This window comes from Erpetoichthys calabaricus, chromosome 1 (assembly GCF_900747795.2).
Source record: "Erpetoichthys calabaricus chromosome 1, fErpCal1.3, whole genome shotgun sequence".
In the NCBI taxonomy this organism is placed as follows: Eukaryota; Metazoa; Chordata; class Cladistia; order Polypteriformes; family Polypteridae; genus Erpetoichthys; species Erpetoichthys calabaricus.
This window is the reverse complement of record NC_041394.2, coordinates 18,750,687-18,765,655: the sequence shown is the minus strand read 5'-3', so window position 1 is coordinate 18,765,655 and position 14,969 is coordinate 18,750,687. Positions and strand designations below refer to the sequence as shown.

General features: G+C 42.7%; 1 protein-coding gene across 1 annotated transcript in view; it reads right to left on the bottom strand.

The window, feature by feature from the left end:
• six5 (SIX homeobox 5) overlaps positions 1-14,699 on the bottom strand; it is a 42,023-nt gene extending 27,324 nt beyond the window's left edge. Inside the window, exons 1-2 of the mRNA XM_028795961.2 lie at positions 14,606-14,699; positions 12,070-13,394 (exon numbers count right to left, since the gene is read on the bottom strand). Of these exons, the coding sequence (XP_028651794.2) occupies positions 12,070-12,776 (707 nt within the window). The 5' untranslated portion in view covers positions 12,777-13,394; positions 14,606-14,699. The remainder of the gene's footprint in view (positions 1-12,069; positions 13,395-14,605) is intronic.
• Positions 14,700-14,969: the final 270 nt, after the last annotated feature.

Genomic DNA, 14,969 nt, shown 5'->3' with positions numbered 1-14,969 from the left:
GACGAGGACAGGAAGATATGGAAGAAGATGATCCACTGTGCGGCACGGTGGCGCAGTGGGTAGCGCTGCTGCCTCGCAGTTGGGAGTCTGGGGACCTGGGTTCGCTTCCCGGGTCCTCCCTGTGTGGAGTTTGCATGTTCTCCCCGTGTCTGCGTGGGTTTCCTCCGGGCGCTCCGATTTCCTCCCACAGTCCAAAGACATGCAGGTTAGGTGGATTGGCGATTCTAAATTGGCCCTAGTGTGTGCTTGGTGTGTGGGTGTGTTTGTGTGTGTCCTGCGGTGGGTTGGCACCCTGCCCAGGATTGGTTCCTGCCTTGTGCCCTGTGTTGGCTGGGATTGGCTCCAGCAGACCCCCGTGACCCTGTGTTCGGATTCAGCGGGTTGGAAAATGGATGGATGGATGGATGATCCACTGTGGCAACCCCTAACAGGAGCAGCCGAAAGAAGAAGTAAGATTCTCTGCTACTTGTTAGAAACGACTGTTCTTTACTTTTTACTTTCTTTTTATAACTTTATTTATTTTCAGAGTTATACATTGGAAAAAAAATAGCTTTGATTACTTAATGTTCATTTTTTAATATTCTTGGACACTGAATTCAAAAATGAAAAACACCTTTTTTCCATCCCATAACATTTGAACAAAAAACATTTCAACTGTCAATTATATAATTTTTTTCACAACATAATTATTCACATTTTATTTTAATGGGACAATCTGTCTAAATGTATTATTTTCTCATATTAAAAACTATGTTTAAAGCAAAACAGTTATTTTATTCGATAATACAATCAGAATATAGCTGGAACTGAACATGGTGATGAGCCCTAGCAGGACGTGACGCCGTCTGAGCAGACACAGTATCTCCCATATCTGCTCTGTGAGTGGGGCAGCAAAGCCAAAAATGGACTTCGGGTTCAGAAAGAATGGCCAGCAAGAAACAGCTACAGCTTAGTGGATCCACATAAAGATCTCCTACCACCAGTTCATACTAAACTTGGTTTAATGAAGTCGTCGTCAAAGCCCTATCAAATAGAGGGCTGTCAAAAATATTTGTCTCTGGCTAAATTTTAGCCAGACTTGAAATTAGAAAATTGAATTCTGATGCAGAGTTTGATGTTGCAATGAACAACATAAAACGAGGGTCTTGGGTGTTATTCAAAGAAGTAATTTTTTTCATGACGAATAATGATCTAAATGAAAAAGAAATGGTGAAAAATGTACATGTTTAAGGAACTGGGTTGCAACACGAGTCTCAAGAGAGCACTTTTTGGAATTGAATTTTTCCCTTAAAATCTTAGAGTGGTGGGTGAAGAGCAGGGTGAACAATTCCATCAGGATATCAAGGAGATGGAAAGAAAGTACGAGGGACGTTGGGATGTTAGTATGATGGTGGTCTACTGTGGGATGAAACACCAGGAAAGAAAAAAAAAGAAAAAAGAGTGCACAAATGATGGCCACCCAAAGGGCTGCGGAGTAGGGACACAAAACCTTTGAATCTGACTCCTCGGTTTTTGCCACCACAGACTCCGACTCCTCAAAGACCTGTGTATTTATTATGCTGAATGAAAGCACACAGGATGCAAGGCACTTCATCACTGCCATTTCCCTGGGAATCAATAAAGTATCTACAGCATCTATTTATCCATCTTGTGAATCATCAGGTCACTTTTTAGCTCCCTAACCCTGTTACAGTTTGGGTTTAAAGGCTGAAGGGAATCCACTGTGGCTTTTTAAATATTTTTTATTGAAGAAGTTACAAACATTGGATACCACTGAATAAAAGATACATCCATCCATTATCCAACCCACTATATCCCAACTACAGGGTCACGGGGGTCTGTTGGAGCCTATCCCAGCCAACACAGGGTGCAAGGCAGAAACAAATCCTGGGCAGGGCGCCAGCCCACAGCAGGGCACACACACACACACAAGGGACAATTTAGGATTGCCAATGCACCTAACCTGCATGTCTTTGGACTGTGGGAGGTGAATAAAAGATGAAACTTAAAAATTAAAAAGAGGCTACATTTTTATCAAAAAGCTGGAAGAATAAAATAGTTGAAAATTAGTAAATATGAAATTGGAAATTTTAATACATTATATTACAATTTACATTTAGCCGGATTGGTACATTTTTTCCAACTCAGACTCCAATAACCACTTTTGACTCTGTCTCCACAGACCTGCCACTGCCAAAGTTTTGAAAGAAAACAAGTTTGAAAAGTTAAATATGTCAATGAATGTGTATTGGTGTTTTCTTTTCATCCATCCATCCATTTTCCAACCCGCTGAATCCGAACACAGGGTCACGGGGGTCTGCTGGAGCCAATCCCAGCCAACACAGGGCAGGAACCAATCCCGGGCAGGGTGCCAACCCACCGCAGTCATAGGTTTAAAAATATTAGATTGACTAAACATTTTCATGTTAAATTGATTTGGAACAATATTGTATACACAAATTAAGGCGGCTAAGAGAATGTTATGTTATATAGCGCCTTGATATGTGGAGTACAAGTCACAGGAGGTTCTGCTGAAGCTTTAACACACACTGGTGAGGCCTCATCTAGAGTACTGGGTGTAGTTTTGGTCTCCAGGCTACAAAAAGGACATAGCAGCACTAGAGAAGGTCCAGAGAAGAGCGATGAGGCTGATTCCGGGGCTACAGGGGATGAGTTATGAGGAAAGATTAAAAGAGCTGAGCCTTTACAATTTAAGACAAAGAAGATTAAGTGGTGACATGATTGAAGTGTTTAAAATTATGAAGGGAATTAGTCCAGTGGATCGAGACTGTGACTTTAAAATGAGTTCATCAAGAACACGGGGGACACAGTTGGAAACTTAAGGGTAAATTTCACACGAACATTAGAGTTCTTCACACAGAGAACCACAGACACATGGAATAAACGACGAAGTAGCGTGGTGAGGAGTTCCGAGACCTTCATACCTTGACTGGTGTTATTTTGGAGAAACTGGGTTAATACGATTGGCCAGCTTGTTCGGCTGAAAAGCTCGGTTTTGTTAAAAACATTTCCCATGTTGTAACATGCCAAACTTCATTAATGAAACACTTTTTAATACTTTTCATCTTTTATTGCAACTTTTTCTGCATGGATTTTCTATGTAGAAAAAAAGGCACTCCAATCGACACACAGAGAACCACAGACAATTGGAATAAGTGAGCAAATAGTGTGGTAAACAGTTGGGGCCTCATGTATAACGCCATGCGTAGAACTCGCACAATAACATGGCGGAAGCACAAAAGCGGAATGTGCGTACGCACAGAAAAAATCCAGATGCAGGAATCTGTGCGTACGCAAACTTCCACGTTCTTCCACTACATAAATCCTGATCAGTGTGAACAGTAACGCACGTGCACACGCCTTCTGTCCCACCACAACTCCTCCCAGAATTACGCCTCTTTGAATATGAATATAAATATAAATAGCCCTTAAGCTCAGCCTTCTGTGAAAAGACAATGTGAAAAGCACGGGGGAATATATAAGAATTTCAGCGAATACCAAGTGGAGGCAAAGAAAAACGTACTATTTGTTGGTTTTAACAGTGGTATAATCAACAAAAGGAAGTTGATCGAGTGACATAGTGTGTCGGAGAAACTTGAAAGCTCAAGTTCACAAAGTCGTACAGTGCCCGAAATAAAAAAACTACTAGCCTGCCAGTAGGAATTCGCCAGGCTAATACAGTGGAGCACTTTAAAAAAACTGCTGAAAACACATTATTTTAACATGGCCTTCTCATAACTTCACTTTAATTTAATTTAATCCTGATACTCTGTATATCCAATTCATTATAACTACTATTCATTCATAATCTGTACTAACCCCTACTCTCTCTTCTGTTTCCTTTTCCGGTGTCCTGTTGGTGGTGGCTTGTGCCACCACCATCTACCGAAAGCACCATGATGTTCCAACAATGATGGGTGGATTAAAAGCCAGAAGTCTGTATGACCATCAGCATCAAGTGACTCCGTGAGAACCCTAACTACAAAGAGGACTATTTCATTTATGTTAGGTAGAATGCCCAGAGGGGACTGGGCGGTCTCGTGGCCTGGAACCCCTACAGATTTTATTTTTTTCTCCAGCCTTCTGGGGTTTTTTTTTTGTTTTTTCTGTCCACCCTGGCCATCGGACCTTACTCCTTTCTATGTTAACTAATGTCTTATTTTAATTTCTTACTTTGTCTTTTATTTTTCTTTTCTTCATTATGTAAAGCACTTTGAGCTACTTTTTGTATGAAAATGTGCTATATAAATAAATGTTGTTGTTGTTGTCAGATATTAAAGTCACCATGAAAAGGGGAGTCGTAGCCCACCGTCTGAGTGTCATATGAAAGCTTATTAGTGCCAGATCCTTGCTACCGTAGCGACACCGTGTCCTTTAATTATTAACAACTAGACATTAAGCCCGTTACAATAACGGGCGCTAGAACAGTAGTGCATAAACATTAGTAGGAATAGTCTATATTAAATGGCAAGGGACCATCTATTTTCTGTTACAGTAATCCTGGCTTGTATGTGGCTGTAATATGCGACACTGTATTGTGTGCCTTTAATTTTCTCTCGCAGCAATACGTCTCTCCAGCAAGTGCTGTGCAGTTCCCCTGCAAGTATTTTAATCTGTGCTGGCGTGCAGCTGATTATTGTATGTGTGGCGTCTCCCCAGCAATGGATTTTATGTGCGGGAAAAATAAATCTACTTTTAAAAGTCATCCTATTGTAATATCATAAAAATTTGTATATTTAGGAAAACCCCTTCAACGACTGACACTTTACCAGACCAAGTTTGTTAATCGCAAATTTGACATCCTCAGAGTGAACACTTGCACAACAACAAACACTAATCCCACCTCTTTGGGGAAGCTGGTCTCCACGTCTCAGTACCCGATTGGATTTTTCGTGTTTTCTGTTTTAGGTCTTGCCTCATTTACCGAAATCCAATTGGATCGGCCACGCGATATTTTATAGGTCCCGCCCTCTCTGTCTTGTGTGACGCGTCAGGCGGCCTTTGAAGCATCGCACCGTGCCCCGCGCATGCGCACTTCACCAGAAGACACACACACACGGACACATGGACGCACACAGGGGTTTTATTAAAGAGGATATAGATTATTTAAATGAAGTTAAATAATTATCTGTATAATATAATGAATGGAGTGTGAGATCGACAGGCGGATCGGTGCGGCATCCGCAGTAATGCGGGCATTGCATCGGTCTGTCGTGGTGAAAAAGGAGCTGAGCCGCAAGGCGAAGCTCTCAATTTACCAGTCGATCTATGTTCCTACCCTCACCTATGGTCATGAGCTATGGGTAGTGACCGAAAGAACGAGATCGCGAATACAAGCGGCTGAAATGAGTTTCCTCCGCAGGGTGTCTGGGCTTTCCCTTAAAGATAGGGTGAGAAGCTCAGTCATCCAGGAGGGGCTCAGAGTAGAGCTGCTGCTCCTCCACATCGAGAGGAGTCAGATGAGGTGGCTCGGGCATCTGATCAGGATGCCTCCTGGACGCCTCCCTGGTGAGGTGTTCCGGGCACGTCCAACCGGGAGGAGGCCCCGGGGAAGACCCAGGACACGCTGGAGGGACTATGTCTCTCGACTGGCCTGGGAACACCTTGGGATTCTCCTGGAAGAGCTAGAAGAAGTGGCCGGGGAGAGGGAAGTCTGGGCATCTCTGCTCAAGCTGCTGCCCCCGCGACCCGACCTCGGATAAGCGGGAGACAATGGATGGATGGATGGATATAATGAACATATTTTGCTGCATTTCATCTTAAAAATTATATCGTCATCATATGTAAACACGCGCTTTATAAAGTGGCGTAGGTCGTGCAATATTATAACTGTAATGCAAGTTTACAGTGAGGTGATTGTACTTATAAGTACAAACAGTTCTACAAGGAGCACTTGATGAACTGATTGATTGCGTTTAGAGCTCTTGGGATGAAACTCTTTCTGAACCGCAAGGTCCGTGCAGGAAATGTTTTGAAACGTTTGCCGTGTGAGAAGCAGTTCAAATAGGAAGCAAGGCTGAGGCAGCGTGTGCTTGATGCTGTATACTGATAATTATATTTCCGATCTGCTGCTCCGAGTGGCGCAGTAACAGTAATATGGAAAAAGATGATCCGCTGTGGCAACCCCTAACAGGAGCAGCTGAAAGAAGAAGAAGAAGAAGGTGCAGTGAGAGTAACAACACTAAAGCAGTTATGGTATTTGGAATAGTTTGACCATTCCGTGGACCATTATATTGTTACTGGTTAATTACAATCAGATGCATTAAACTAATAAACAATATGTATTTATAAAGCCGCGTCAGGGATGTGGATCTGAAAAAGAAAGGGTAACCACACAGGAACAGTAGCACTGCTTTGACGCTGGATGCTGCCAGTCTGCAAAACCGAGCGGAGAACTTGCGTACGCCAGGGTATGAGGTACCGTGGAAATGTGCATGGCTTTACGCCAAGTTTAGGTTTTATACATCGCGATTTGAGTGTGGAAACGTTCATATGCAACATTTCTGTGCGTACGCACCGTTTATACATGAGGCCCTAGGACTTTAGGGACCTTCAGAACTCGACTTGATGTTATTTTAGGAGAATTAAGTGAATAGGACTGGCGAGCTTTGTTGGTCTGAATGGCCTGTTCTTGTCTAGGCTGTTTTAATGTTAAAAAGAAACAAAAACATTATTCCCATATGACTGCTTAATACAGGGGTCCTCAATCACAGTCCCGGAGGGCCACAGTGGCTGCAGGTTTTTGTTCTAATCCAGCTGCTTAATTAGAAAGCAATTCTTGCCAATAAATACATTTCATGGCTCGTTAGAGTTTTAACTCTGCTATGTCAGGACATTCTCATATCCTAGATTTTCTTCCCCTTTCTAAAGGATATCATCCAAATGATTTGAAGGCTAAAATGGAGGAGTGATTCTCAGTCCTTCACTTTTTTCTATTCTCTTTCCTTCCAAGTATTTAATTAAACCCCATAGTGAATGATAAATACACAATGGTAACAAGCTAAATGGGGAAAATGCTGGTCTCTTTGGTCATTTGCATGTTATTGCTAATTAAGAGCAATTAAAAACCAAGACTACAGCGGTTTATGACTAAAATAAGAAATAAGGGTTTAAAAGCAGCAGACCTCCGTGACCCTGTGTTAGGATACAGCGGGTTGGATAATAGATGGATGGGTTCAAAATCTTAACGAGTGAGACAACTAAAGTGAAACAGAACAGTTACTTGAGCAATAAGGGCTTCTTATTAAGCAATTGGGTCGGAGCAAAAACCTGCAGCCACTGCAGCCCTCTAGGACCATGATTGAGGACCCCTGGCTTAGTACATTTTAATGTAGTTTTCTGATAGATAGATAGATAGATAGATAGATAGATAGATAGATAGATAGATAGATAGATAGATAGATAGATAGATAGATAGATAGATAGATAGATTTTATTAATCCCAAGGGGAAATTCACATAATTTAATTTCTATATTGTTCCCAAAAAACACAGAATCTGGGAAATAACAGTTCACTTAATTAGCCCGGGAGTCCAATTAGAAACAGAAGCCGGCTGCAACAAAACCTGCAGCTACAGTGGGTCCCCAGGACAGTTTGAGAATCCCTGTTCCACTCTATTTGAAATTGGGAAAAAAAAATTTAATTCTCACTTAGAGGATCTGTTCAAAACTTTTTTTTTTTTTTTTTTTTAAATATGGCAAGATCTTATTTATAAAATTTTACAACAGTGAAAAGGACATTCTCCCTTCTTTGTTGTTTTTAAAGCTTTGCTCTTGATGTTGGCTCTCCACTCTTTCTCTGGAGTGGCAGTTGAATTCTGGTTTGTTGAGTTTGACTTGGTTGTACCTAAAGTTATTTTTTTTAATGCATAAGTTAGACTTGATCGTATGGAATGTTATTTTCTTCAAATAAAAGAAATCTTATTGGCTAACTAAATTTATAATAATGTGAATTTCCCCTTGGGATTAATAAAGTATCAATCTATCTAAAAAGATTACAATATGCAAGCTTCCGAGACTTACCTGAAGAAGGGGCCTGAGTTGCCTCAAAAGCTTGAATATTGTAATCTTTTTAGTTAATAATAATACTACATCTATACTAATAAAAGGCAAAGCCCTCACTGACTGACTCATCACTAATTCTCCAACTTCCCGTGTAAGTGGAAGGCTGAAATTTGGCAGGCTCATTCCTTACAGCTTACTTACAAAAGTTAGGCAGGTTTCATTTTGAAATTGTACACGTAATGGTCATAACTGGAACCTCTTTTTTGTCCATATACTGTAATGGAGTGCAGCTCGATGGCCATGGGAGGCGGAGTCGCGTATCGCGTCATCACGCCTCCTACGTAATCACGTGAACTGAAAACAAGGAACAGCCACAAAGAGCGCTGAAGAAAACATTCATTACACAATTGAGAAGGCAGCGAAACAATAAGAAGCGAGCGAGTGACGCATATGTAAACCGTAAGTTTAAATTACGTTTATAGAAACGCTCCCCCTGCCGTTTGCAATACCATATTCGCGAGATACAAGTTTAATGAGAAGACACGAGGTATAAACGAGACTTTGGATCACTTTGAAACAGAGTTAAAATTGCTGTAGCGAGAAACTTTTAAGTGCCAAGTCTTAGCTAACATTAAATAAAGCCGTGGACATCGCAACATCACACAAGAGAGCGGCTCACGTGAACTGACTGAACAATTGAGAAGGCAGCGAAACAATAAGAAGCGAGCGAGTGACGCATATGTAAACCGTAAGTTTAAATTAAGTTTATAGAAACGCATATATATATATATATATATATATATATACATACACGGGGCGGCACGGTGGCGCAGTGGGTAGCGCTGCTGCCTCGCAGTTGGGACACCTGGGGACCTGGGTTCGATTCCCGGGTCCTCCCTGCGTGGAGTTTGCATGTTCTCCCCGTGTCTGCGTGGGTTTCCTCCGGGCGCTCCGGTTTCCTCCCACAGTCCAAAGACATGCAGGTTAGGTGGATTGGCGATTCTAAATTGGCCCTAGGGTGTGCTTGGTGTGTGGGTGTGTTTGTGTGTGTCCTGCGGTGGGTTGGCACCCTGCCCAGGATTGGTTCCCTGCCTTGTGCCCTGTGTTGGCTGGGATTGGCTCCAGCAGACCCCCGTGACCCTGTGTTCGGATTCGGCGGGTTGGAAAATGGATGGATGGATATACATACACATATATATATATATACATACACATATATATATATATATATATATATATATATATATATATATATATATATATACATACAGTAATCCCTCACTTATCGCGGGAGATAGGTTCCAAGGCCGACCGCGATAACTGAATTTCCGCGAAGTAGGGACACTATATTTATTTAATTATTTAACGTGTATTTGGACATTTTTAAACCCTCCCTGTATTGTTTACAACCCACCCTTTACTCTATTAATAACAGGAACAACTGCTAAGCAATATGAAATCAGTAGATAAGTTTACACTTACTGTATAGTGAAGTACACGTAGCTATATATGACGTGATGATGGTGATGAATATGCTGCGCAGTAAAAATGATGACGATGAAGGTGATAATCCCCTGAATGCAGTAGCAAGAGCACGTTAATGCTGAATGAGTGAGATGAGACTTCCTGGTTAATGCAGCACTCCGTCGCTGAGCCAATCAGCAGCACACAGGAACTTAACTGCGTGCTCTGATTGGGTAGCTTCTCAGCCATCCACCAATAGCATCTCTTGTATGTAATCAACTGGGCAAACCAACTGAGGAAGCAATACCAGAAGTAAAAAGACCCATTGTCCACAGAAACCCGCGAAGCAGCGAAAAATCCATGTTATATATTTAGATATGCTTAAATATAAAATCCGCGATAGAGTGAATCCGCGAAAAGTGAACCGTGAAGTAGCGAGGGATTACTGTACATATATATATATATATATATATATATATATATATATATATATGTAGATATATATATATATATATCTCTACACATATATATACATATGTATGTGTGTATATATGTGTATGTATGTATTTGTATATGTATATGTGTGTGTATGTGTGTATGTGTATATATATATATATATATTGATGTGTATATATATATATGTATATATATGTGTATGAATATCTGTTTATATATATGTGTATATGTAGATATGTATATATGTTTGTGTCTGTATATATATATATATTATATATATGACAGCAAAACTCATAACAATGACAACACAATTACATTGACAATCATGTTATGTTATTTTTAAAATGTTTCCTTTTCTTTTTCATAACCTCTTTAACACTCTACTTCTCCGCTGCAAAGCGCGGGTATTTTGCTAGTTTTATATATATAGCACCTTTCCCATGCTCAAGGCACTTCACAGAGTTTAAGAAAGAACAGCAGGGTATACAGTATATAGCATTGTACTAAACTAGATAAGTAAATAAAGAAGATTAAGACAGTAAATTCAGAGAAAAAAAGCCTAAAGCACACACACACACACACACACACAGGTTACATGAGCATCTTGACACAGAGGTAAACTGAGAGAAGGGTAATAAAGTCACGTAAAGCTAAAAGCCTTCCTGAACAAATGAGTTTTGAGTTGTTTTTTAAAAGAATTCATGGAGTCAGCTGACCTGATTAATTTCGGTAGGTCATTCCAGAGTCTGGGCGCTCTACAGCTGAAGACCCTGCTGTCACCCATGGAGTGTAAATTAGTGCGGGGCACTATAAGAATAGCCAATAAAGGTGTCATTTTGCTTGACTTCTCGCTACATTCATAATGGCTAACACAGTACAACACACCCTAGTACTTCAAATAAAAGAAAAATAAAATAATTTAGCAGCCCTGTTATTGTAAAACACTTCCAAGTATGAATGTGTGTTATATAAATAAAATGTTGCTGACGTCACTGATCAAAAAATGATCGGAACAATTGACATTCAAAAAAAAAAAAAAAAATCCCTAAAAACACACTCAAGGAGAACTAGAATGGAATAAAAGAATGAGAGGAAACCGAGCTGTCCACAGTCCAGTGACCTACGCCTCTTGTAAGAAACCTGAGCCGAATCGTACAGCGGCAGCTCACATTTCAAAACACTGAGGACACGCCGGCTGTTAAAAACACTCGTGTCCGGGAGTCACCGTCACATGCGGTGCTGACAGGACAGGAGAGCCAAGGGGACGGACCACCGATGCGGCACCCACAGAGGTTTGATCGGGAGGGGCTTGGAGAATGGGAACTGGCCTTTTTTTCCCCCTATTTTAACGTAACTAGTAAAATTTGTGAATTGATTGACCACCGACTGCTTCGGATTGAAAAGTGGACCTGCTCGAGCGAGGGACACTTATGAAATGAACGTTTTGAATCAATAGGCGCTATGAAGAACAAAAAAAAAAAAAGTTAAGGCGCAGCGGATTTGTGTTCGATCATTTTGTCCCTTCAGTATTCATTACATAAACCGGGCACTCAGTTAATTCAAATCGTGATTTTCACCACTCACCAGGAAACGCGCTTTTGTTTCTTATAACATGCGCTTATTCTCTTATGGAGCGCCGCCGTAAAAGTTGTTCGTCTTCGCCTTTAAATGCGCAAACTACTAAATGTTTCACTTCGCACCGAACTTTTCCTACCACCCGGTGAATGTAAAGTTGGAGTGCTCTTTTTTTTCGGATCACTCCCCCCTACCCCCAAAGAGTGATTCTCTACTTACTTTTTTTGTTTAACTAATGGCCCAGGTTTAAACCTCACTGACGATGAGAAAAAACCAGCTGCCTTTAACTCCCTTTCTCCATTATTGTATTTTATATTTTCTTCTTTATTGTTATGTTTTGATTAACATGCCGCATTTCTTGGGGCTGCAGTTTTTTTTTTCTTTCCAAATTTTGAGGCACTCGAGTGCTTTGTTTTACTTTGCTGGCCACTTTTGTTTTCCCTTTCCAAAGAATGAGAGTTTAAATAAATAAATTAATAATAACAGCAACAACAAGGGTGAAAAGGAACAAGAGAAAGGCGAAGGAAAAGAATGTGGCGGTACCACTACCTTTTACTATGAGTTCCCGATGGTGTCCGATCCCGCTGCCTTCGGTTCTTGAACCAGTTGCTGACCTGGGTCAGGGAGAGCCCGGTGAGCCTGGCCAGGTTCCGCTTCTCGTCCGGGGTCGGGTACCTGTTGCTTTTGTAACACTCCTTGAGCGCATTGCGCGACTTCTCCTTAAAGCAGTACACCGTCTCCTCGCCGTCCCAGATCGTTTTGGGAAGGGGATACTTCTTACGGAGTCGGTACTTGTCCACGGCTCCCAGTCGTCGGCCCCGGGACCTCTCCGCTTCCCGGTAGCGCGACTGCAAGTAGAGGTCCTGCAGGAAGGCATGGTTGGACGGGTGGAAAGAGTGACTTTCCAGGATGGCGTAGAGTTCCTTGTACTCCTCTCGGTGAAAAGCCACCAGCGCCTTGGCCTTCAGTAAAGTCTCGTTGCCACGTTGCAGCTCCGGCGCGGCGGGGATGGTGGACAGGAATCTGCCGAGCTGCTCCACATTGCCCGCTTGGAGAAGCGCCTCACACACGCACGAGACCTGCTCGGCCGAGAAGTTCAGGCCGGAGCCCCGCAGGGTCCGCAGCAGCTGTTCGGAGGCGTCGTCCAGGGCGCCCAGTTCGTCCGGCGCCTTGGGACTCGGGCTGCTCAGCTCCCCTGAGCTCGTTTCGCCCGGACTCTCTTTCGGGGTTCCAGCCTCCAAAGACAAGGAAGCCATTTTCAGCCCAAGTTTTTTTTTTTTTTTTAGTTCCTCCCCTCCCTGAGTGCCTGAGCTGGAGCCGCCACTCTAACGTCACGCCCGGCCGCTGCCTTTCCCGAACTCTGACAACACCGCCAGCTTCGCTCTGGTCGAAAGGCGAAGGAAGACGCACGAAGTTTTTAATCCCAGGTGGGGTGCCCCGCGAAGGAGCAAACGGCTCAGTAAACTTTACAGAAGTCAAAAAGTCGACTCGAGTCGAGACTTCAGCCTCCCAGCGCCGATCCTAAAAACAAAAGACAATGAAAAGTGACCGGAGCGCCAAGGTGCCAGGATTGAAAGGGACCTTCCTAAGAAGGTTTTATTTTGGGGGGGCTTCCTACGAAACCGTAAGAGTTCGGAATCTTCAACAAATCTCGATCTCTGATCTCATACGTGTGTCGAATAAACTGAGCAGCATTTTCAGATTATGTGTAATTTTTCACTTTTTAATCTATTTATTTTTTTGTTATTTTGAGTTATGTTGCAAGGCAATTGGTTTGTTTTGTATAGTTCCCTGTGCAAAGCCTGCCAGTCAATTAGGCGACAGATTAAGGTGCCGTCATTTGAGCGGCGCAATTTATAAAATTTAAGGGAGACCTCCTTCCCCATCGTCAAACTCTGATGATACTGAGTGAGCGCTGTCATCTCAGGGGCGCCATTTATGAAATTTAAGAGGGACCCCTCTCCCATTGTCAAACTCTGATGAAGCTGAGTGGGTGCTGTCATCTGAGGGGTACCATTTAAGTGGGACTCCTCCATCCCGTTGCCAAGCTCTGATGATCCTGAGTGGATGCCGTCATCTGAGGCCTGTAATTAGTGGAATTTAAGGGGTACCCCCTCCCATCATCAAACTGTGATGATACTGAGTGAGCGCTGTCATCTCAGGAGCACAATTTATGAAATTTAACGGGGGCCATCATCAAACCTTTATGATGCTGAGTGGGCACTGTCATCTGAGTGGCACCATTTATTAAATTTAAGAGGGACCATACCCCCTCATCAAACTCTAATGATACTGAGTGAGTGCTGTCATCTTAGGGGTGCCATTTATGAAATTTAACAGAGGCCACCGTTCCGTCGTCAAACTTTTATGATGCTGAGTGGGCACTGTCATCTGAGGGCACACCATTTATGAAGTTTAAGGTGGACTCCTCTCCCATCATCAAACTGTGATGATACTGAGTGTGCATTATCATCTGAGGGGCACCATTTATGAAATTTAAGCAGGACCCCCTCCCATTGTGAAACTCTGATGATACTGAGTGAGCACGGTCATCTCAAGGGTGCCATTTATGAAATTTAAGGGAGACCTCCTTCACCATCGTCAAACTCTGATGATACTGAGTGAGCGCTGTCATCTCAGGGGTGCCATTAATGAAATTTAAGAGGGACCCCCCCATCCCATTGTCAAACTCTGATGATACTGAGTGGATGCTGTCATCTGAGGGGTACCATTTAAGTGGGACTCCTCCATCCCATTGCCAAGCTCCGATGATCCTGAGTGGATGCTGTCATCTGAGGCCTGCCATTAGTGGAATTTAAGGGGTACCCCCTCCCATCATCAAACTGTGATGATACTGAGTGTGCATTATCATCTGAGGGGCACCATTTATGAAATTTAAGCAGGACCCCCCCCCCCCCCATCCCGTCATGAAACTCTGATGATACTGAGTGAGCATGGTCATCTCAAGGGTGCCATTTATGAAATATAAGCAGGACCCCCCCCCCCCAATCCCATTGTCAAACTCTGATGATACTGAGTGGATGCCGTCATCTGAGTGGCACCATTTATGAAATTTAAGGGAGACCTCCTTCCCCATCGTCAAACTCTGATGATACTGAGTGGGCGCTGTCATCTCAGGGGCGCCATTTATGAAATTTAAGAGGGACCCCTCTCCCATTGTCAAACTCTGATGAAGCTGAGTGGGTGCTGTCATCTGAGGGGTACCATTTAAGTGGGACTCCTCCATCCCATTGCCAAGCTCTGATGATCCTGAGTGGATGCCGTCATCTGAGGCGTGCCATTAGTGGAATTTAAGGGGTACCCCCTCCCATCATCAAACTCTGATGATACTGAGTGAGCGCTGTCATCTCAGGAGCGCAATTTATGAAATTTAACGGGGGCCATCATCAAACTTTTATGATGCTGAGTGGGCACTGTCATCTGAGTGG